The following is a 22,806-nucleotide window of genomic DNA, read 5'->3' as shown; positions in this document are numbered from 1 at the left end:
ATTTGTAAGGAAGTACAAAGCCATGAAGTGATCAATGCAACCCAGTTTTACAACATAAGAGAGCAGACTCCAGCTCTGAGCCCAGGCTCCCCCAGCAGCAGAGCCTCCTTTTTCCATGTTTTGCCTACGGTGTAACCACCCTGAGAACACCGATCTGGTCTGATTGATGGAAGCTAAGCAGGGTCAGGCTCAGTTAGTACCTGGATAGGAGACCGCCTGGGAATCCTAGCTGCTGCAGGCTTTTTGGGCAGCTGTGAAAGAAAGGTTTTTGTACAGGGATGATGTTTTGAGTCATTTGGCCAACTGGAGCACAAGAGAGAAAGGCATTCAGGCCACTGCAGAGATGATCTATTGTAGGCCAGAGGCTGGGAATGCATCTCTAGATACAGATGAAGTCAAACGTACACAATACATGTAGTGGAAATTTACTGGTTTTAACACTGCCCTTGAGAGCTAGACATCACAAGTCAAGGCCTGCAGCCCACTGGAACCAGGAGGTGAAGTTTTAAATAAGCAAGAGGCTAAAGCACAGAATGTAAGAGTTTATTGGGTAAAAAGAAAAGCAACGTCAGTTGTACACATCAGTGAAATGAAAAATAAATAACTGAGTTTTAGAGCCAAATGTCTGATCAAGTTGCTATTATTTTGACTGGCCACATGTTTACCAAAGAGGGGCTGCTTGTGACAGCAGAGGAGCTTCTGTTGCTGGGACAATCCACCACAGCCAAGGAAAACGCATCTTTGGGTGGATTTCTTACAAACATTCCATGGGGCACTTCTGGAGCTGACCACCACCCGCAACAACAGATCCAAGTCAGCCTTTAAGAGAAGAGAGTCCGGCGCGCATGATCTCATCCACCAAGAGAATGTTGCTAGCGATCTCCGTGCTGGACATAGGACAAACAGTGTTAGAAGAGCCACCTGATAGAGTTCAAAGACAACTCAGCTTCATTTCTGCCTTTCCAGACAGCTTCCCCTACAACAGATGGCTCCATTCCATGTTATCAATTGCAATGATCAAACAAAATGTAACTATTTGAAGTGAAAATAGTGTTAACATTTACCATGAATGAAGCAGTTGTTTTTTGACATTGTAATTATCCCAGATTCCAGCTGCTGCAGCGACCATTGGCTCACCTGTGAAAGATGTATAATGTTTTTTAAATAACCGACTCATAGAATTCAAAGACTTTCCACTGTCTAATCTGTGATATTGGTACATTCAACAGTGTTACCGTGTGCTTTATCTTCACAAGGACCTTAACAGAATGCAATGAAATACCCCACTGCACCAAGCCTGAAGCACCAGGAAACCTGCAGAGCTATTTATGGAAAGAGGGATAGCTGTCTGCACTCAGAGCAACTTTACTCTTCCTGCAGCTCAGCCATGACAAGTTCCTACTAGAGCATTATTTGAGGCAGTTCTTACCAGTGTTTAGATCAACCCCAGTGAGCTGCCCTGACTCTGCATGCTCTGTCTGAACCTTCACTAGCGTTTCCTGGGGATCATAACCAGCGTTCTGAGCAAGAACCTGCAAGAGAACAGAGATATTAGTTCATATTAATTAAAAGAGATCTTCAGCAGGCAAAGCAATGGGTCTTGGCATGCTTTAAAGCCGCTTTATTCAGAGTTCCTCGTACCTTAGGAACGATGAGCAGAGCATCAGCAAAAGCCTGAACTCCAAGCTGGACTCTTCCTTTTACATTAGGTTTATGCTTAAGAAGAGCACTAGCTACTGCCACTTCCAGGGCACCTGCTCCTGGAACCACACATCCTGCAAGGGAAAACTCGACGGTGAGACTTCACAATCAGTACCTATCCCAGTTTAAACAGCTAATTTTCAGTGTAGTTTGACCTCTTCCTTTATCTTTTGAAAGACAGCTTGTGTCTGATCAGGTGAATACTTACATGGTTAACTACTTGTAAATACAAGGGATAAGAACAGTAATGGTAACTGAAAGCACTTCACATTGAAATACACCAAGCTTGGTGTCTGACTGCATGGCATACCAATGAAACTGATATAAAATTTACTGATTTCAAGGTTTCAACAGAAGATCCTTAATATCCCTGAACAGAGCAGAGCCTTACCATCCTCAATAGCATTTTTAACAGCACGCAGCCCATCTCTTACTGCATCCTTGATCTGTGTGAGTGTATGCTTATTTGGTCCCCTGATCAACAGGGTGACAGAGCGGGGGTTGTCACATTTCTCAATAAAGGTGTATTTCTCTTCACCCTGTGAAAAACCATAGGGTTACATACTCATGTCATTATTTGCTCAATGTATACACCTAGTCAGAAAAATTGAACACTTTCACATTCAGTTCTGCACTCAAAGCGTTTCAGAAAGTGATGAGAAGCACAAGAACCTTATTTCGGTTTTCTGAACTCTACAGATATTAAAAGCATAATATGCAAATAACAGGAAAGTACACTACAATAACAGTAAGCATCCAGGTAGGTGTTCACATACAAGTGGGACACTGGGATGTGAAATGCCAGCAGCCTCTACCCGCATCCCACTAAAGCTGTTAAAACACTCAAGAAAAATCCATGCGTAGATATATCAAGACAAAAGAAAAAGTGGCACCAAATTAGGTGTATCCAACCTGCCTTCAGCTGAAAGCTGTGTCATACTCACCAATGTATATTCATAGACAAGCCCTGCGTGTCCCAGACAGTCAACAGTGAGATCGTCCAAGGAATTCATGGCAGTACCACCACATGCAAGGGTCAATCTGAGAAAGAATGTGTACAGCTTAGCACTTGCTTTGTGTTAAGCACTATCTGAAGTCACTAATGTAACAGCAGTATTTCAGCATGCAGAACACCACACACAGGAGCAGTTTGCTTCTATTCATGAAAAGAGCTCTTCACAAAAATAAGCTTGTAGAATCAAGTCTCCTCTACAGGCATCTAGATGTGAAGAGTCAGCTGCAATTCCTGCATCACCCTGTGTGCCAAACTGATATTCCTACAGTTTATACAAACTATCCTAAGTAACAGCAGCAAAAGCTGGTGAGACTGAAATGGACTTTTTAGTGCAAGTCCTTTAAAAGTGGATTCAAACCAGACTTGGCTCACTGCTCAGATTTGGAAAAGCATGTTATTTAACCCTCTCCTCTCCACAGAAACTGACCTTTCCATGTTCCTCCTTTTAGCTCTCCGCAAAGCGACTATTCCTTCTTTTGCAAGTGCATCCAAGGAAACTGGGTCAATTCCCTAGAAATAAAGGAAGAGACCATCAGGATAAAGAAAAAGCTAAACACACCCTCTCTCAATCTGACACTAATGAGTAAGTCCTCCCCCAGGGCTCAAAGATCTCAAATAGGAACTGTATGCATATATGCAAAAGTACATCAGCCTAAATTCAGATATTTCTGTCTGCAGAATGGTACACAAGGGGAGCCAAATAGCACATGGCTGGCCAAGAGAGCCAGCATTACAAATTCATTTTTCTAGTTAGTTATAGCCTTCATCTCACCTTCTGGTTGATCACAATAAATCCTTTATCTGAATTGCCACAGACTCTTCTTTTGAAGTCTGTGATTTTTTTCACTCTGTCTTCAATGAATTTTCTTTCTGCTTTCACAAGCTTCTCTCTCTCTTCAGCACTTTTATAGAAGAATCCAGAGCTCACCTCTCTAAAGGAGGAAAACACCCCACAACGATAATGAAAAAGCAGTAAAAAAGCCTCTCCTCTATGCTGTAGAAATAAATATCAGTCCTTTCAGCAACATTTTAAAGGAATCAAAATAGAACAACCAAGCCACTCCCCTGCCCCAGACCAGCATGCAGAATACAGCTGTTCTGTTCTCTGCTTCAGAGCTTCTCCATTGCAAGAAATAAGGCACACATCTGAAACTGAGCAAACTCCAGATTATGTATTCAGATGTTTCTTTAGAATATAAAATTATACTCAAGAAAGGAAGAACTTCCATCCTTTTTTTCTCCAATGAAATAATGAAACCAAAACCCACTACGAAGCTCTGCCCCTCAACGGCATTTTCTCAGCCACCAGCTTCCCCTTCCCAAAAGGGGACAGCAGGAGCACTACCTCTTCTACTCCACCTTCTACACTACCTGCCTTGCTGTGGAAAAGCCTATGCAGTCTTTCAGGTTCTTACTTAAGCACACCTTAAACAAGTCTTAAAAGACAGGAGCATTTTCTGCTCCTTACCTTGCTGCTGTGTACTTACGTTTTCTCATATTCTAGAGATACATTGCAAGTAAGAACATAAGCATCTTCCATTCTTTTCTTCATGTCAGGATGACGAGCACCATGGTCCAAAACCAGCCCCCTAATCAGCCTGAAAGATTAGAAAGCATTTTGTGTGTCAACATACACATACAGGAGACATGTATTTCATGGAAGTGCAGGCAAGTCAGAAAATTGACCACCTGCACTGTCAAATACAAACTGCCTGTGTTGGGAGTTAACAACCATGTATTCCACTTCCAAAGGCATGCCCACTCATGTAAAAAGCATACCAGGCAGTGTGAAAAAGGAATTTATTCTGGCATAGTGTCTGACTGCATTAGCTACTTAGGAAAGCTAGTGCAGAATTCATCCATGCCTATGGAATTTCCAACTAGATGACTACAATCCAGTTTCCATTCATCAAATGCTATTTTGTACTTGGACACATATGAGCCTAAAGCACAACAGAACTACAGGCACTATTACTGAGAAAAAGTATTTATTCAAGCTGTTGTGTAAAAGCCTGAGCCAGTGTTACTCTTTGCTATTCAAAAATCCAAACTCTTCTAAAAAGAAAACAGAACTCCACAAACTACTCAAAAGATCAGGGCACCATTAAACTGAAGCTCAAAGATAATTATTACTTACGTTGTGTCAGTTTCTGATTTGTGCTTCATCTCCATAATCTCTACCATGTGGAGGTCAATAGGCTCATTTGGTTTTCTAATTATCAAAACAGAATCTACTATAGCCTGGAAGTGAGGGAAGGGGGGTAAAAAAAAAACAAATACAAACACAAAACAACTATTAGTCTTCCAAAGTACAAGTTCACATCTTTCCATCCACCTTTCACTCAAGTAATAATCACAGCTCTGTAAAACCTCTTCACACTAAAAGAGGCAGAAGACACACACAGACCTACCTCCGTTAGGATGTCAGCAAGCTCTGCATGAACTTTAGTACGGAGGGATGTTCTGGCAACATCTATGAGGGTCTCCCTGTCCATTTCCTTGGTTACTTTCACCTGCTCCAAAACTTCGAGTGCTTTTTCCTTTGCGAACTCAAACCCTTCTGCTACTATTCTAGGGTGCAAACCCTAGAACAAGGAAAGGAAATCAGTAGACAAAGTAGTATTTTTTCCTGAAATAGAACCTGCAGTTTCAACACTCTATGTCAAAACATCCTACAAAACCAAGAAAATGTACTGTCCTTCTGAATACATGTAAAAGGAATGCAAATCCTTCCAATGCAGAGGAAAAGTACAGATTCTTCTAGCACAGAATTGAAACCAAGGGAACTACAAAGCACACTTGGGTGTTCACTGTGCAGTACAAATGCGTGTTCTGTAACTACAACATCTAAAATACCTACTATCAGGGAAGTTCTCCTTGTTAACACGGAAATAAAAGCATTTTAACTCACACAACACAGACAGAAGTAACGGCAGGTATCAGACAAAACCTTATCAAAAGCTACAGTATCAGTAATCAGTGGGTTTAGTTTTGAACAAGTCACTCATTTTAAAAGCAGAAACACAGATTCACTTTCATGTTTGACTTAAGAGTATTAAGCATCAAACAAAACAAGCTGAATGGTCTCAGATGAAGCGTCTAACTTGTCCACCTACCAAAGAAATATGGCATACATACCTCAGAGATATACAGGTCTGCCTGCTTTAGGAGCTCACCAATGATCAAGACATTCGAAGTGGTGCCATCTCCAGTGATGTCATCTTGTGCTGTTGCTGCTTTTGCTATCAAAGAGGCTGTAGGGTGTTGTATTTGCTAAACAAAAACAAGAAGCTGACCTTAAGTCTTCCTGTACTGGTGCAGGAAGCAAGTAATTTGCAACCAGCTAAACAAAATCTGTAAGAACTAGTTGATGTTTTCATGATTCATGTCTATTCTGCAGGTTTCAACAAGTAATACCAATAACTTTGACAATAAGTGGATGGAATTAACCCGTGTAACACTAATCCCCCCTCAGATTATGCATCTATACACAAAAACTTTTAAGTGCTAAGGGCCAAACTAGTCAACCATTCCCAATTAGCTTGGCAGAGCCCTTCTCTCCTTTAGGCAAAAGATGCACCATCACAACTGGACTGCTGCTGGCACTAAACCCAGCATGTTTAGAGCTAATTCAGGAATCTCTGCATGACCAGTGGTGTACATGCTCTCACTGGTTTGCTATTCCTTTGGCAGTTTACTTATGAAACTAAAGAACATTCACATAGTTTGTTTCTTGCCAGTTGCTCTGCTAAACAGTACACTTGGTGTTCCAGTTATGAGCATCATGCCTGCCCAGCCAGACTTCACAACCACCATATGTGACCTTGGGTTACTTACAGAGAACACACACATCACTTAGCATCTCCAATGGTTGCCTGAAGTGTATCTTAACATAGGTTGGAGCCTATGAACCTACAGAAAGGTACCTACAGCTGAAAAGATTGGTGCTCAGTAACTGGAGTCCTGAGTTGGAAAGGACCTTAAAGCTCATCCAGTTTCAACCCCCTGCACAGGCAGGGACACCTTCCACAAGAAGCTCCAAGCCCCATCCAACCTGGCCTTAAACAGTGCCAGGGATGGGGCAGCCACAGCGTCACTGGGCAGCCTGTGCTAGTGCCTCAGCACCCTCATTGTGAAAAGCTTTTTCCTAATATCTAATCTAAATATCCCCTCTGTTTAAAGCCGTTCCCCCTTGTCCTGTCCCTACTTGCCCTTATAAAAAGCCCCTCTCCAAGTTTCTTGTTGGCCCCTTCAGGCACTGGAACCTGCTCAAAGGTCTCCCAGAGCCTTCTCATCTGCAGGGTGAACAAGCCCAACTCAGCCTGTTTCCCCATAGCAGAAGTCCTCCGGCCTCTGAGCATCTTTGTGGCCTCCTCTGGACTCGCTCAAGCAGGTCCACATGCTTCTTACATTGGGGCCCCAGAGCTGAACACAGCAGTCCAGGTGAGTGAGTAGACAGAATTCAATGGGACCATTTATTCTGTCATTTAGCTTTTTATTATTATCCTTAAAGTACTACCTCTAGTATGAAAGAAGTGATTTAACAATGTTTTTCCTGTCTCCCAGATCACTGTGTACATTAACTTCAACACTTCACGCTGAATTACGATAGCTAATAGAGTGCAATACTCCACAGGCACTTACAGGCCCTGCTCAGCTGGCAGCACACCGCACCCCAACAGCGCCATGGGCTCAACATGAGGCCCCCAGCTTGTGAGACCCAGTGCAGTGAGTGGCAGGGGGGCATCACCCCTATGGTGTGGACACCATGATCCACCTCTTGTCTCAACATGCAAGAGCTATGGGCTGCATCTATCACTCAGTTTTAAACACCATGGCAAACTCTGCTGTCTTAAAGCTGCTCAAGCAGCACCAAAGTATGCTTTATGTAAGCAAAACGGAAGACACATAAGTGCCAATTTCATTATTTTAACAGCTCACGTTTGCTTTTAACCTGCCAAATTAGCACACAAACTCCATTCAACGCCTATCACGCTGCCCTTCTTTATCTCCCGCCCAAGGAGCACTAAGCCCTCAGCGACCACCACAGAAACGCGAACCGGGGGCTATGCAGGACGAGGTCTCCCCTCAGCCCCAGGCACCCCAAGGCTCCCTCCCCCTCGAGCACCAGCTCCAGCTCACCATTTCCTGCAGCAGCACGTTGCCATCTTTGGTCAGTTTGATGTCCCCCGAGGCCGACACCAGCCTGTGGGCGACACGAGGCGGGTGAGCAGCGGCCCGGCCCCGGCCCCACCACCCGTGCCTGCCCCAGGGCCCGCACCGCTCCCCCTCCATTCATCCCGCTCCACCAGCCCCGCGGCCTCCTCCTTTGTCCCCCGCCATGCGGCAGCGGCGCCCGGGCTCCCCCTGCCTCTCCCCTCACGCCCTAAGGGCCGCTCGGAGGAACCTTCCCCCCAGACCCCAGAGGGAGGCGCGGGGGGGGGGGGTCCCCTCACATCTTTATGGTGCCCTTAGGGCCCAGGTTGGTCCTCAGCACATCCTGGAGACCGCGGGCCGCGCTGATGTTCACCGCCAGCGCTGCCTGGGCGCGGGCCACCTCCGCCTTGGGGTTAAGGCTCTTCACCGCCATAGTCACCACACCACACGGCTCCGCTATGGGCCAAGCCGGGCGGGGCAGGCGGGGCCGCTTGGAGCGGGCATGGCTGTAGCTCCTGTCGCTCCAGGGGATCCGGGCGCGGTGAGCCTTAATGTGACAGAGACCCCCCCCCACCCCGGCAGGTTCGCGGAACTGTGAGAATAAATAATTAAACCCGGGGATTTAACGTTAGAGGGATAGAATTAATAGTTAAGCGGCCCGGATTAATAATCAAAGTGATTCTTGGAAAGATTCAGAGTTGAGGTTAATGAAAATGTGGAGATCAGTGCAACTTTGACGGGTGCTGGAAGCATTTGGCACTTGGTCTGCCAGGGCGCAGCCCATTTGTGTCTTACTGGATTTGGGCTCCGAAGTGGATTTTCCCTTGGGAAGGGAGCTCCGGCCCTGGCTCCTAACACACCCCGCAGGCACAGAGTGCTCCGAGTTTGGCTGCGAGCTTGGGCTTGTATCCCCAAACAGCCATCTGCTACCTCTGAGCAAGTGGCAGTATCAGGTGTGGCACAGCCTGCTGCTTATTTCAGGTATTGCATAAAGAAAGTGCCTGCTCCCGCAGTAACCATGGCCTGTGGTAGCAGGGGTGTGCCACGGACATCCAGGCTTAGCGTTTGTTGGTGTTAAAAACCTCTATCAGCTTGAGGGGGTGCTAACCCCCCCAAACAGGAGCGACTGGTACCCAGGATTCGGTCCATCCTCATCCACCAGGCATGGGGATGGCGCAGGGTAAATCTCATCCCACTTGTTGCAGCAGGGAGCTCTGGATGCAGCCCTGGATGCTGGGTTTGGCACTGAGCAGCGATGCAGAGAGATGAAAATGTTTTCGTGCCTCTTCCAGTAGCAAAGCCTAAGCGTGCTGTTGGGTACAACGTTGTTTTGGGAGAGCCTGACTGAAACAACTGTTAGGGCAGGTTTTGGCTATAGGCTGGGAATCCGGTGAGGGAATTGGGTGAGGAGCTCAGGTTTCTGGGCAAAACACCATGCTGTGCAGGAGGACTGCCCTGCATGGCCAGGCAGAGTGACTCAGATAGCTGCCAATACACTTGGGTTTCTGGTTTGAAATGTTTTAGATGGAGTCGGTGTTTGAACATGACACAAGTTTGGAGGCCTTTTGTTTAGCTGAGCAGTGCATCTGCTGTGTGAAATATTGTTAGTGTAGTGGCTGGGCTTTCTGTTCTGTTACTGTAATCATTAGAAGTATACATTAAGCATTGCAAAATGCAGGAAATTACGCTTGGCCTTTCAAAATTGCCTCTGAAACCCTGTTAAGGTTTAGTCTTCACTTTTGTTGTGATGCTTCCAACCTGCTGAAACCATAACACCAACCCAGCCCCAAGAGGCTGCAGTGCTAATATCTGAGGTTCCTAGATGCAATGCCTGGTTAAAACAGCAGAATCCCCAGCTCTACCCTCGATTCCATAGCCCCAAAGTCACACAGAAATACTTTGCTGATCTTGATTCCCTGCTTTGTAATGGTTCTACCTCGATGGTCTCTCTCGGGGCTGTTCTCAGTAGAGGGCAGCCTTGTCAAACCCATCCGCACACCAGCGGGCACCTTGTATGTTTTCCTTGCTGCTGTTGTGACCTGTGTGGGTGATGTCCTGTGGAATTACCCATCCTAAACACCTGCGGTGCTTGGAGCTGGCTGCTGACAGTGCTATGGCCATTGCCCCAGCACATTCAGGTTTGTGAGGGCAATTATTACTGTAGCAAAATAGAAGTTCTGGGAAAATTTACTTTCAGATGGGTTTTTTTGTGGGGAAAAAGCCATTTTCAAAGATATTCTAGTCCTCTGCTTTTTGTACAAACAGAGAGGATGTGTAGTGATGTACAAGAGTTAGGTCTGTGCTTGTATCAGCTATCACACATCCACATGAGCTGTGCTTTTCACTCTTAAACATCCTCTTAAAGCTTCCAGGAAGACTTCTCTGTGTTTCTTTGCTGGATCCGAGAATAGTTATTTTATGGTAAAGTGATATTTGTCATTGGTGTTTTCACATGAAATCCCCATTTTGCAGCATTTTTCAGACATCAGGACAAGCTTTCCTCCATTTTCAGTCGTAGCTGTAGTTGTTGAACTGTTCTGCATATTTGTTTTTAATGCTTAGTAAAAACACAGAGCAGATGCTTACCAGGCCTGAATTGTCCCTTGAAATCAATGGATTTACAACAAATTACACCAGACTAGGATCAAAATATTTAACTGAATTAAAAGCAACGTGTCTGTTAAACTAAGCCAAGTAAAGGGAATATCCGTCATGAAATATTCAGCAGCGACTCTCTCAGTCAAATCATGCACTGCTTATCTTGGCAAAAAAAAACCTCTGAGATTCTCAGTAAAAGCTGTTTTCTTTCATCTTTATCAAGATCTGTTTCCATTCAACCTTATTCACAGAAATGATTTCTAAATCCTCTTTAAAAACATCCTCCCCTGCCATGATAAAACTAACAAACAGGACCAGGCTGAGCAGGGAACTGTGTCACCAGCTTTGCAGCAAAGGGGCTCTGTACCATCTATCCCAACAAAAGAAGTTACTAACAGATGCTCGTGGTGACAAATGGTCATGTAGTGAGACCGTCTGAAAAAACAGAAAGGAAGACATGGGAGGAGAGGCACGTGAAGCTGTTGATTTTAACTAATGCATGCAGTTTTGAGGGGTGATACTGCCAGAATGGCAAAAGAGATCATGCACAGAATGTGACTGGTGCACCCAGTGGTGCAAGACAATCTTTCACGATGGGCAGCAGTCATAAGACTCCCATCACAAGTGAATGAAAGACGCTAAATCAGCTAAATCAGGCTTTCTTGACCTTGAACAAACCAACCAACTTCATAGGTCTGGGTTGGCAGTCTCCCATTTCCTAACCAATGTCCACAGTAATGTCCGAGGGAAGCTCTTCTGTGGGATACCAAAACACAGCACGGACAGGTTTTGCAGTTTTCCCATTGCCTTTGGGGAAGCAAACCTGAGCCTTCCCATAGGAACAAGCTTAATTTTACCCTCAAAACTTATGCTGAATGTTGATTTTGTGTGTATGTAACACACTCTGATGCACCGACAGCGTAAGCCAAAATGCAATAATGCAATCTTAACTCACAAACCCTTTCATCTCAAACCCAGAGAAAGGAAACAAGTGTCCCTGCCTGGTCTCCGGGAGAACCCCCTGATGGTCAGCCCTGCTCTGCTGGCACAGAGCGAGATGAGTTTGCCAAGCCCCGTCCTGCTCCTCACGCCTGTGGCACAGGCAGGCTGCAGGCGTTCCGCGGGGCCAAGCCGGGAGCGCCCCAAACCGGGCCCGAGCGGCTCCTCCCCTTACCAGGCAAGGTTACACCTCTCGTCCGTGCGCCTGTCAGCGCACAGCTGGACTTCTCTGGTTACATGTGTGCAGCCCTTTAAAAAACACGCAGCCTGGCTTACTCAGCACATTATAAAAGAGTGATTGACAAAATGCGGCTTCCTTCCAGATCAGCCCGTGCCGTTGTGTTTATGTGACTGAAGGTCTCAGCTCATCCCTTCTTTTCTTGTGCAGTGAGGAGCAGCAGCAGCAGCAGCCACGGCCAGTACAATACTGTAAGTCACCGGGAACGCTTTCTTCTCTCAGTTTCGAAGGGGTTGGTGTTTGGTGTAACACTCTATGGTTCTAGCATAGAAAACACAGAATAACTTCTGCTGGGGCTGTGACTGTGCTGCCCTGCGAGATGCAGCAGCGGTGTGGTGCCTGTTTTATAGCAGCAGCATGAATGAATGATGCAATCGTGCAGGGGGGAAGCATCATCATTTTGTCAGCACAGGCAAGAGGGGATTGGAGAGTTGGGAGGCGTATGTCAACATCCATCAGGTTCCTTCTGTCCTTTTCCAAGTACTTTTTAAAAGGTGCTAAAATAAGTTCAGGTAGGCACTGCTGTTCAGGTATTAGTGTATAGCTGCAAACAGTTCATCTCTTGGCTTGCATACAGGTTTGAATTACTACCTTTAAAAACTGAACAGAAAACCAGGAAGTGTGAAGCAACCTCAGTGAGGTTAAGGACTGAATTGTTCCATTCTCACGCTGAAACCCACAGAAACTCACAATTATAGATGGTTGGGTTAAACTTGTAAAGAGTAGTAGTACTACTTGCAGGGATATGAACATCAGTCACAATTTGCTTAAATATAACTAGCCTGTTTAAACATATCCTCTTTCCTCTAAAGCTTACAAAACATATTGCTAATACTGAATTAAACCTCAGCACAGAAAAGCTGTATCTGTATTACTCCCATTTTACAGACATAGAACTAAAACCAACGAGGATTAAGTGGTTTGTTTAACACCATGGGAGCACTTCTGAGAGCATCTTACAAGCAGGATCACTCCTGGAGGGGGAACAGGTCCTGAGAAAGGTTTGAAGAACTGTTTTCTCCAAACCCCTTACTCTAAGCAGCAGTTTCCCTTCAATGCAACAGAAACACTTTAACATAGTTTTTTGTTAATCTCACACACGTTCAGCACAGCATTACTCTCTATCTCAGAGTGTATCTCAGTGCTCACCCTCACCTTGCTAAATGGGAAAGTCAATCAGAAACACCAGAAACTGTTTGCAAACCAGGATAGTCCTGAGTGATCTGTTTCAAAAAATAGTTAATATTTCATTAAGATTCACTTAATCTTCATTTTTACACAGCAATAAACCTCAACATAATGCAAAATAGCAGTGTGGCAGCACTTCTGGGAGCTGAAACACACCACCACGTGAAGTCTAGCCGCAGTGAGGATTTTGAGATCTCATCAAGATCTCATCAAAATACCCCAGCCCAGAACACCTGGAGATCCAAGTACCATTTGCTTGTTTCTTTTGCATTATAGGTAGCAGATGCTGTGGATGTTTCAGTTTTTCACAGTGCAGCAAGTGCCCTTCTCAGCAAACAGAAGATTTCAGTTGTTTTCCTTTGACATGTGGCCTTACATAACTCCTGTGCTTGCTTCTGTGACTCCTCCCTCTCTGTTACGAAATAGAACTATTTCTTGTAGAAAGGACAGGGTTAGGGTTTTTCCTGAGTACCCTAATGAAGTACTTCATAGCCTGGAGGCAAGCAGATCTCATGGGAATTCCACTTTTCTCTCGTGATTTCCTTTTTCCCCATCCTTAGCTCAAGTTTCATTCTGTTTCTCCCTTCTGTCAGTCTCTTCTTATGTTTTCTGTAGTCACTTCTTTGGCCACTGTTTCTTCTTTTCCCCATTTTCTTATTTTCAGCTTTTCCCCAGAATATTTGATTATCAAACCTGTTGAAATGTCTGCTGCTCGGATGCTTTTCCAGCACGGAAATAGGATAGGAATAGATTATTTACCTGAAATTCAGTGGCAGAAAGATGAGAAATTTTCTACCCATGTTTTTCTCATGGAGACAGAGCTCCTTGTTTGTGGGAATTTCTTTTTTCTTACCAGTTCATTAAAACATTGAAGTATATTTCCAAGTGAAAGTTGTTCTCATCTAGATTTAGGGCTGGGAAAAAATAAATCACAAGTGACTGAAATTGGCATGTTACCATTTGTAATGGCATCTGCCAGCCTGTGGAGCTGCTGGTGACTACTGGAGCTCTGCCATCAAGGACAGAAGAACTTTATTTCACTCCAAGTGAGCCACCTTGAACTCCTAAGATTTGATTTTCCCACCATCAAGATTCCCTGCAATAGTTGAAGCTTCCTTCATAGGTTCTTCTCTTTGCTCCTGCGTGAGCTTCCCTACTTCACAGTTTATCCCAGCTGTGACGGTACCTTAGCCAAACCCAGGTCTGTTTTCCAGGACCCAGTGCCCAGCTGTAGGAGAAAGTGGAAAGATTTTAGCAGGTCACAGGCCAAGGGAGATCAGGAGCTGCATTTCAAAACACAACCTTTCCAACTTGTCATTTTTAGGCACCATAAACCACAGCTTGAAACTCTTCTGAAAGAGTTACCGCATGGAAGAAAGAGAGGACAGGGTTAATTCCAACCATTCCACAACTGGGATCCATAGTTCTTCCATTAACTTCTCTATTTGTCCATCAAAGTCCACCACAACAGTGGCCTAGTCATTGTAAGGAGTATCCAGAAGGAAAAGGAGTATGGGAAATGCAGATACCAGAAAGAAGGAAAAGTGAATGTCTCTTCCTTCCTGCTCCCATTGTGTGTTTCCAGTGATAACATTTTTCTGAGAGTGATTAAAATTCTGATGTATCCAGAAATACATTTCATTTTTTTCCCAAGAAAAAACAATCCCAGTGCAGTGTCCCCACACAGTGACATTGCATCATAATGTGGCACTGTTGCAGTGCAGCCTCAGGTTAGTATGAGGCAATGTGATGGCTTTGCATAATAAGGAGTCAGTGTTGGAACACTGTGATGCAGATGTTACACCACAGTGATGCAACAAGTTTGTCCAGTAGAGCAAATCTCTATAACTGGCTCCAAACCAATGGCTGAAGTTTTGGTGGATGTTACAATGTCCAAGAGGCTGGAAAAAATTAATGCCCTGCCACTTAAAATATGTTAGTGGGTGTTTGGTTTCTTTTTTGATCCCACTGCACAAATATATCTAGCAAATGCTGCCAAGTCTTGCCCTGAAGTCAAAGCCCTCCTGCTCAGAAGTCAAAACCTGCCACTTCAAATACAGACACAGTGAAATGGAGCCAATGTCAAGTCAAGGCTAACACAAAGCATACTTGAATTCACGTGTCACCTGTCCACTCACTGCCAACTCTTAGCTCACATCCAGTCTCTTTATGTCCATGGCCACTTCAGAGAGAGAGGTTTCTGTGACGTGCCATGCTGCTGGCCTATAACTGTGATTCTTACATGTATAGTGCAGTCTTTATAGAAAAACATAAAACCCAAGATGCTCTCTGCAGCAAATAATTCTTTAGTGATGCTTCTAAGGCTGGACCAGATCTTTATACTATATCCATGCACAGAACAGCCCTGATGTACGAAGAGCAGAGACCTGTCAAACTATGGTTCAGTCCTTGTGCCTGCCCTTCCCAGAGCCTGGGGTTGTAAAAGCCCTTTCCTGGAGTATCTCCTGTTTGCTGCATAGCCACTCACCTTTCCTTGCTGGCACAGTGGGAAGGTTGAGCCCAGGCTCTGTCCTACCTTCCCACACCTAAACTGAATGCACAAGAGAAAAGTGTGGGCTGGGTGATAACCTGCTCGCCCATCCTCACACCTGCAATACAAATGAGCACTGAGAAAGCTACTTTGGCACCTCAGCCTTGTGCAAAAGCCATGAGCCCACTTTGGTTATTACAGTAATATGTTCACACCAAAAACTCAAGAATAGCTAGAATGACCCTCTGAGGGCAGTTTCATGGCTGCTGTTGGATAGCTTTGACTTTAATGTGACTTGCTCTCTCTGTTTCTTGCTATTTCATATCACCCATTTGTGAAACAGAGATTATCTCTTACAAATATGGCTCTTAGCTGTTCACAACAGGTTTCACCACTTAGGTTTGGTGGCTTCATTTATAAACTTTTAGTTTTCAGTGAAGGACTGGAGTAGTCTCTTTTATTCTGTACCTGAACAGATCAAAGATGAGTGTGAGTTCTTGTGTTCTATCCATTTTTTGCAGTGATTATGGTAATTTTTCAGAAAGCCTTTTGTCTCCCAATATTCACCAGTTACTAGCCATTACAATAAACCCAAAGGTTCCTATTCCTGCTTTGAGCAGTAACTATTTAGCTGTGATCTCTCAGCACACAGAATTCACCTCAGGAAGCAGCACTGGTGCTTACCATGTGGATCCCTGGATGACTCCTGCCTGGCCATGAACTGTAAAGTTTTCCAAAAAAGGCAAAAAATTGGTGGTTTTGGGGGAACTTGTGTGTATAAGACTTCTCACCATCAGAATTCATGTGACATGTAGGAGGAAAATAAATGAGCTCAGTAAGGTGAAACAAAAGATGAAGGTATAGAGCACAAGGAAGGTAGATAACATGCTGATAGATGGTATTTTTTCCCCTATCCCAGAAAAGGAGAGAATCTGCTACCCAGATCAATTACACAAGATGTGTCCTGAGGGACATCTAAGAGAGTAGAAGAAACAACCAAAAACTTACACAAACATCTGGGAAGTGAGATAAATAACAGCTTTCTCTCTGAATGTACACCCTGATAAATAGTGAAGTCCGCACTGAATTCCCTCGTGAAAAGAGGGAAGCACAAGATGAGCGGGGTAGAATAAGGAAATAGTTGATTAACACCTCATGCTTCTGATCTGCAGAAGTGCTCAACATATTTGAGAGGACAGATAAAAAAGGGAAGAACATAAACTTCTGTCAGGCATTGTAATGGAAAAAGTTGGCATGATGATGTGGTGTCTGAGTTGGTTGAGTGAAATTACCAAAGCCCAAGACTTTAATGGATTTTAGACTAATTCCCAATGCTAATGGCCAAATACATTCATGGATGATGAAAATATTTAGTTTGTATTAATAAGGACAGATAAAAGAATCTAAACCTTCATGATTTAGGGACAACCACACACTGATAGGTTTAAGATAATTATGTCTGTTGTGATCAAGCAAATCCTTAAGGGCTGGGTGTCTTTTACTGTCTCCTGGGGAAACTAATTTGACGGACTAGACTGGGTCTGATGAGAAATCAAGATCAAATTGAGCGATAAGGGCAAGATGAGACAGACAATTGCATGTCCCACACAGCAGTTGGCAGTCAGATGGTTCAGCAAATGCCAAGTATTACAACCTTGAACCCCATGTGAACATCAATGGGCCGAGCCTGCAGAGAGCAAATCAGCAACTGACCAAAGCTCCACAGCCCATCTGTAACGTAATTTGAACATCAGTAGGCAGCAACAGCAGAGAGCAAATCAGCAACTGAGCCAGACCTCCACCACTGCTCCCCCTTTGATATAAGTTGCCCACCAGGCTGTGCTCGTCCCTTCTCGCAAGAACCAGAGCAGTTGCACCAATGGCTCAAGACGGAGTGCAGTGCTGCCACTCAGAGAAAGACTTTATCTTGTCCCCTCACAGTAAGAAGGTTCCTAAAAGGATGGCATCCCTCTTGGAGATGAAAGAGATCTTCCGGAATGCTGATGCAGTCTGCTTTGATGTGGACAGTACAGTCATCAGGGAAGAAGGCATCGATGAGCTCGCGAAGTTCTGTGGAGTCGGAGATGCCGTTGCAGAGATGTATGTGTGTTTGCTGTTAACTTCATAGTAGTGGTAAAAAATGAGCATGGGTAAGGGTAATCTGTGACAATGAGTTTACAATAGGGATTAATTCTGTCATAGATTATCATAGTTTAAAAAGGATTTTAGGAATAGTAAGTGGAATTAATGCATAAAATGGAATAACTTCTTTTGGAACTGTGAAGCCACTCAACAAAACTATATTGAGAAACTCTCTAATGTATATTTCTTTGACAGACTTAAGATCAGCTCTCACCATTAAACTTTGTAAGCCCTCGGGAACTGTAGTATGAGACAGTGGAGAGGGGACAACTCTCTTATGATTTCCCTGAGACTGATGTTGTTTCTGTTGATGCTTGTAGCAAAAGTTCTGTTAAATTCAGAGAAAGGCACCTCAGCTGCAGTTCAGGAATACTGGTCCCAGTGGCTCATATGCACTTAGAGAGAGAATGAAGCAGTTTTCCCTTGCCTCTCTAGTTCTCACAAGAGCTCAGATCTGTGGAGATCTTCCCCCTGTGGTTGCTACCAGTCTTTTCAATGTACCAATGTTCTGTACAGTATAACCTAGAACCTATGGTCTCTGACCTTGTTCCTTGTCATGCTTTAACTAACTGTTCTTGGGAGAAACCTCAACTTAAGTGTTGATCTTGCTTCTTCTGGCTCACGACGTAGGACCCGCAGAGCTATGGGTGGCACTGTGACATTCAAAGCAGCTTTAACAGCACGACTCGGTCTCATACGTCCCTCCTATGAGCAAGTGCAGAAACTAATATCGGACAACCCACCTCAGCTAACACCAGGAATACGGTAAGGAGAATTTCAAATGAGCTCACTTCCAAAAGCACAAAAGGGCATAAATCAGTAAAATTCAGTGACACTGGTGAGGCTGTAAGACCACAGAGCTGGTTTAGGTTCACTTCCTGCTCCATTTCCATGTTGTTTGTGTCCAAAGCTTGTATCAGGAGCTTATAATGCCTTGAGTCCATGTCAAGTGGCTGAGCATCCATGTAAAAAGAAAACTGTCTCAGGTATTAACTATCATTTTGGCTAGCAAGCTCAAATGCTGGCTTGAGGATTAAACAGTATGGAAAACAATCTGTTCAATCAGGTCTGTTTTTTGACAGGTGATGGAGATTTAATACCCAGTATGAACTACTGGTTTGGTCTGTTCTGCAATTGCATTACCTCTTTCTTACACTTCCATGTGCAGTCACATCTCTGGACTCAGCTTAGGAGATCCACTGTTCAGAGCTACCCATGCACTGAAGTCCCTAAAAACTATTAAACAGTCATTAAGGGGACAGAGACATATATGTGCATATTCATCCATCTTTGGGTTTGGAATTAACTATTTAAACTGAAAAGTTTGGTTTTTTTTTCCTATTCAAATTGTTTCAAACAATTGAAAAGGATTTCTTCACTACAAAGCCTGCCCAAAGCTCTGAGTCTAAAACACGGTTAGCACATACAGTAGTTTGAGGTGATAATGTGCTTGTATTTTCTCCTTGAAATTAAGCACATGCTCAGCTTTTTCTGTAGAAGGCATAGCTAGAATGCAACTACAAAGAGAACATTGATTGCTTGTTTGGAATCACATGATTTCCCTTTTCATTCCTTCCCTTTCTTCCTCCTTTTCTGTGGAGCCTGCTTTAAGCCTTCACTTTGCTTTATAGCATTCAGCATTTCTGCTGTTCCTGCTGCTTCTCCAGCTCAGCACAGCTGCATGCTGATCCTCCTGCTTATGAGCCAAAGCCCATAAAACTTTTAACCACCTTCAAGCCCTATTGACATTAACTTGGTCCAAAAGCTTCTTTTTCTGATTCCTTTTGTGTTGCTGGTGCCCTCTTCTAAAGATGTCCAGTGTCTGGGGAACCAACTCCAGGGTGTGCGTTCTGCACACTTCTCAGCCCACTTCAGCACTGTGGTGCAGTGGCTTTCTCTCCCCATTCCCTATCTTTTTCCTGCATTGTAGATTCATTGTCTTGGTGTTGTTTTACTTCAGCAAAAAATACCGTAAATTGGATCCACTCTCATTTGAACAAAGGCAAACAGCATGAAAGTGTAAAGAGACCACTTCTAGGAAGTGCTTGTTTCTGAGCAACTAAACATCCATATGTCTCTAGACGAGATGGGTTTGTTTAACTCTTTTCAAGCAAGTCTATGCACAAAGCCAAGGGAAAAAAGGAAAAGCTTTGGGCAGCAGAGATGGAAGCAGCACACATCTGAACTAAACTGAAATAACACTACGTAAGGACAACCTTGTTTAGGACAGATGTATTTTACCTTTCCTGTTATCCCTACATGCTGCCAGGCACTCACACTTGTGATGCTCTTTCTGTCCAGGGAGCTGGTAAGCAGGCTTCATCAACGAGGGGTCCAGGTATTCCTGGTCTCTGGAGGGTTTCAGAGCATCGTGGAGCACGTGGCCTTGCAGCTGAACATTCCTACAGCAAACGTCTTTGCCAACAGGCTGAAGTTTTACTTTAATGGTGAGATTCCCATAAAGTCTCTTTTCTCTGCTCATTAATGCCACTTTTTTGGTTCAAACTGCCAGATATTGGGCTATAGATACTGCCCAGCCTAGACCTACTTGCTACCAATCCAGTAGCTTCAAGTAGGAAAACTCCAAGACCTTACCAAAAACATGAGTTAGGCCACTTTCCAGTCATATAAAATAGAGCTGTAGTTAACTTTTTAATTGCAAGCTGTGCCAAAGGTAAAGAACCTTACATTTGCTGACAGCAGAGTTTCATTTTCTCTTGCTCCTTCAAGTTAAAAGAGTCTTTTCCACTTACCTGCTTTCAGAGGCAAACTTCACTTTTGTGTGAGGTACGTGTGGAGACCAATGCACTTTAGTAGAGCTGCTCTGGTCTTTAAGCTAGTGTAATCAAGCAGAGCTATAGTTAGTGGCTTGTTTCTTACTCAGTGTTTCATACAATCTATACATCATACTAGATGCTGCTTTTGGAATGTTTACACCATGGTGACCGGGAGTGAATTTGTAACAGCACCCATACAGGGTTTCTACTTTTGTCTTAGCATTTTGGGTCTTTAAAAATATCCCCACTGAAGACTTGAGTAAAATCCTCGTCTTCACTAGGATTTTACCAGCTTACCTTCTAATTACTTTTTTGGGATGCTGATATTGTGAGGCTTACACAACTGCATGTAACTGGCCATTTTCTGAAGTAAAGACCATAGGGATTTAATCTTTCTTCACTTACAAGAGAAACTGCTGTGTCTCTAACTTGTTCTTCTACTGTGCTCTAGGAGAATACGCAGGGTTTGATGAAACACAACCAACAGCTGAATCAGGGGGGAAAGGAAAGGTTATTTCTCATCTGAAGGAACAGTTCCACTTTAAGAAAGTAGTTATGATTGGAGATGGAGCTACAGACATGGAAGCCTGTCCCCCTGCTGTAAGTATTAAAGAACTAGAATTCTAAATTCCTTCTGAGCAAATCCTTTGCGGGACACACACACACACACACACACACACACACACACACACACACACACAGAGGCAGATGAAAACTGTGGTTTGAATTCTTTACAGGACTTCAGGGAAGATCTTTAGCACATCCCACAACCTAAAAGTGATCTGTGTAGGTAGTTTTCCTCTACAAAGCCTGCATCATGCAATGGTTCATTTCTCTCCATTCAGATAATCTCAGAAAGTATTACCCTCTAAGGCAGGATGCTCCTGGGTCTAGCAGGACTGTTTAGTAGCCAAGCAACCTATCCTAAATCAAGGTGATATTATCACGTTCTCCTTTTCCCCTGTGTCCCCACAGCAAGTGCTCACTTTGGTGCAGAGGTCATACCCTGCCAAGGTCCTAGTTCTGAACACTGATTAACGGTGCTTAGCATGAAGGTCTGGCACAGATCTGGTGCACATTTACCCAACACTGGCTTAGCAAGTGAGTTCATGTCACTGTATAGTGATACCTTTGACAGAATGACAGCCCTGACAGGGTGAAATAACAACAAAATCAATAGACAACTTTTATAAATGATCATTTTGCAGAAGAGATCTTAATTCCATCTCCCCTTTAGTGCCTTTTTCTGTGTAAAAGCACCCTGACACCCCTTCTGAGGGACAGATCCCCCAGTGCATGGAAATGCACAGGGGCAAACTCTGAGAGAGCTGCTGCTGCTGCAAGTCATGACAGCTGGTCACTTACTGTTAAACATGAGCATGACCAAAGCTTCATGCTTTCTACCTAAGGACAAACCAGCAGCAGTGGAAATTTTACACACCCCACTTTCACTGCAGATGGTCTTCTAAGATGTAGAAATGATTGCTCCTGGTTAATGATTGAAGCCATGGTTAATGTGTACTCTGGGTATCTATCAAATGAGGTAAACAGAGTTAAGGTAAACAGTATAAGGATAATTGTGAGATGCTGCATGCATGTTGGGATGTTAACTCATTCTTGAGTAGTAAGGCCTTATGCTGCATCACGGTTCACATCAGATCTTCAGTAAAATCTCAAATCTGAACAATCTTGAAGCCACTGAAACACAGCTTTCGTACTGGAACAAAACTGCAGTAACCAACGTGGTGCAAAATCAAATGTAATGAAGTTCTTGTTAATGAATTTGAAAAATGAATATGCAGAGTAAAGCAGGAGAAGAGGCAGGGAGGAACAGTGGCATTTTAAAATCAAACTGAATTGCTGAGAAGCTCCATTCCATTCCCAGTACACGGGACTGCAGTGATTTATGTGCCTTTTCTTTCTGTTTTGCCAGGACTGTTTCATTGGATTTGGAGGAAACGTAATCAGAAAGCAAGTAAAGGAGAAAGCTAAATGGTACATCACTCACTTTGATGAACTGCTAAAGGAACTGGAAGAGCGATAAATTATAGAGTAAAATAATATATTTAACCAATCTACATCCATTATACAATGCAATTAAACATTTATTTGTTTGCAAAGTTTTGTTCTGGATTTTGTAATGATTCTGGGGTTTGGGTACCCTCATCTCTGCCCTGAAACTCGTGTTGCAATTGGCACCATTCTACTCAAATCTTTTGTCATGAAAATGGTCAGATTTTTGAAGTATCTTTTCCAAGGTGAAAGAATTCAGTTGATTATTCACTCAGAGTGAAAGCAAAGGTAGAAACTCATCAGGGATGCCTCACACTAGACCATGTCACCCAAGGCTCTGTCCAGCCTGCCCTTGAACACTGGATGGAGCATTTACCACTTCTTTGGGCACCCTGTTCCAGCACCTCACCACCCTCACAGAAGAGGGGCCACAAACAAGAAGTTTAAATAATTAACAGTAATACAGTCTAAAAGGAAAACCAAATAG

General features: G+C 43.8%; 2 protein-coding genes and 2 non-coding genes across 4 annotated transcripts; 1 reads left to right on the top strand and 3 right to left on the bottom strand.

Moving 5' to 3' along the window:
- Nucleotides 1–527: 527 nt before the first annotated feature.
- On the bottom strand, nt 528–8,356 carry CCT6A (chaperonin containing TCP1 subunit 6A). The gene is made up of 14 exons (XM_062617060.1): nt 8,173–8,356; nt 7,859–7,922; nt 5,855–5,989; nt 5,128–5,301; nt 4,854–4,957; nt 4,204–4,314; nt 3,489–3,648; nt 3,144–3,226; nt 2,646–2,742; nt 2,093–2,240; nt 1,642–1,775; nt 1,430–1,532; nt 1,065–1,137; nt 528–887 (listed from the first exon to the last, which is right to left on the bottom strand). Exons 1-14 carry the CDS (start codon nt 8,304–8,306, stop codon nt 815–817), a joined length of 1,593 nt encoding a protein of 530 aa, XP_062473044.1. The 5' UTR covers nt 8,307–8,356; the 3' UTR covers nt 528–814.
- LOC134162866 (small nucleolar RNA SNORA15) lies at nt 4,450–4,581 on the bottom strand. The gene has a single exon (XR_009964468.1). It is a non-coding gene; the product is annotated as a small nucleolar RNA SNORA15 (small nucleolar RNA).
- Nucleotides 5,403–5,534, bottom strand: LOC134162867 (small nucleolar RNA SNORA22). Its single transcript, XR_009964469.1, has one exon. It is a non-coding gene; the product is annotated as a small nucleolar RNA SNORA22 (small nucleolar RNA).
- An 8,869-nt stretch (nt 8,357–17,225) lies between the features above and the next one.
- Nucleotides 17,226–22,426, top strand: PSPH (phosphoserine phosphatase). Its single transcript, XM_062617057.1, has 5 exons — nt 17,226–17,487; nt 18,160–18,294; nt 19,831–19,976; nt 20,758–20,906; nt 22,240–22,426. The coding sequence occupies exons 1-5, from the start codon at nt 17,267–17,269 to the stop codon at nt 22,348–22,350; spliced, it is 762 nt and encodes a 253-aa protein (XP_062473041.1). The 5' UTR covers nt 17,226–17,266; the 3' UTR covers nt 22,351–22,426.
- The last annotated feature ends 380 nt before the right edge of the window (nt 22,427–22,806 follow it).

The sequence above is a fragment of the Pezoporus occidentalis genome, unplaced genomic scaffold (assembly GCF_034315485.1).
Source record: "Pezoporus occidentalis ecotype Australia unplaced genomic scaffold, CSIRO_AGI_Poc_V1 ctg192, whole genome shotgun sequence".
In the NCBI taxonomy this organism is placed as follows: domain Eukaryota; kingdom Metazoa; phylum Chordata; class Aves; order Psittaciformes; family Psittacidae; genus Pezoporus; species Pezoporus occidentalis.
This window is presented reverse-complemented; position numbering and strand designations above follow the sequence as displayed.

What these genes read in the sequence shown, in the direction of transcription:
- CCT6A (XM_062617060.1), bottom strand. Translation starts at nt 8,306, where the DNA reads ATGGCGGTGAAGAGCCTTAACCCCAAGGCGGAGGTGGCCCGCGCCCAG. An exon ending in CAGACCTGTATATCTCTGAG is followed by an intron (nt 5,302 to 5,854) that starts GTATGTATGCCA and finishes TCCTTGTTCTAG; the next exon opens with GGTTTGCACCCTAGAATAGT. An exon ending in TCTCTAGAATATGAGAAAAC is followed by an intron (nt 3,649 to 4,203) that starts GTAAGTACACAG and finishes TTCCTCCTTTAG; the next exon opens with AGAGGTGAGCTCTGGATTCT.
- PSPH (XM_062617057.1), top strand. Translation starts at nt 17,267, where the DNA reads ATGGCTCAAGACGGAGTGCAGTGCTGCCACTCAGAGAAAGACTTTATC. An exon ending in GGAGATGCCGTTGCAGAGAT is followed by an intron (nt 17,488 to 18,159) that starts GTATGTGTGTTT and finishes CTCACGACGTAG; the next exon opens with GACCCGCAGAGCTATGGGTG. An exon ending in GCTGAAGTTTTACTTTAATG is followed by an intron (nt 19,977 to 20,757) that starts GTGAGATTCCCA and finishes ACTGTGCTCTAG; the next exon opens with GAGAATACGCAGGGTTTGAT.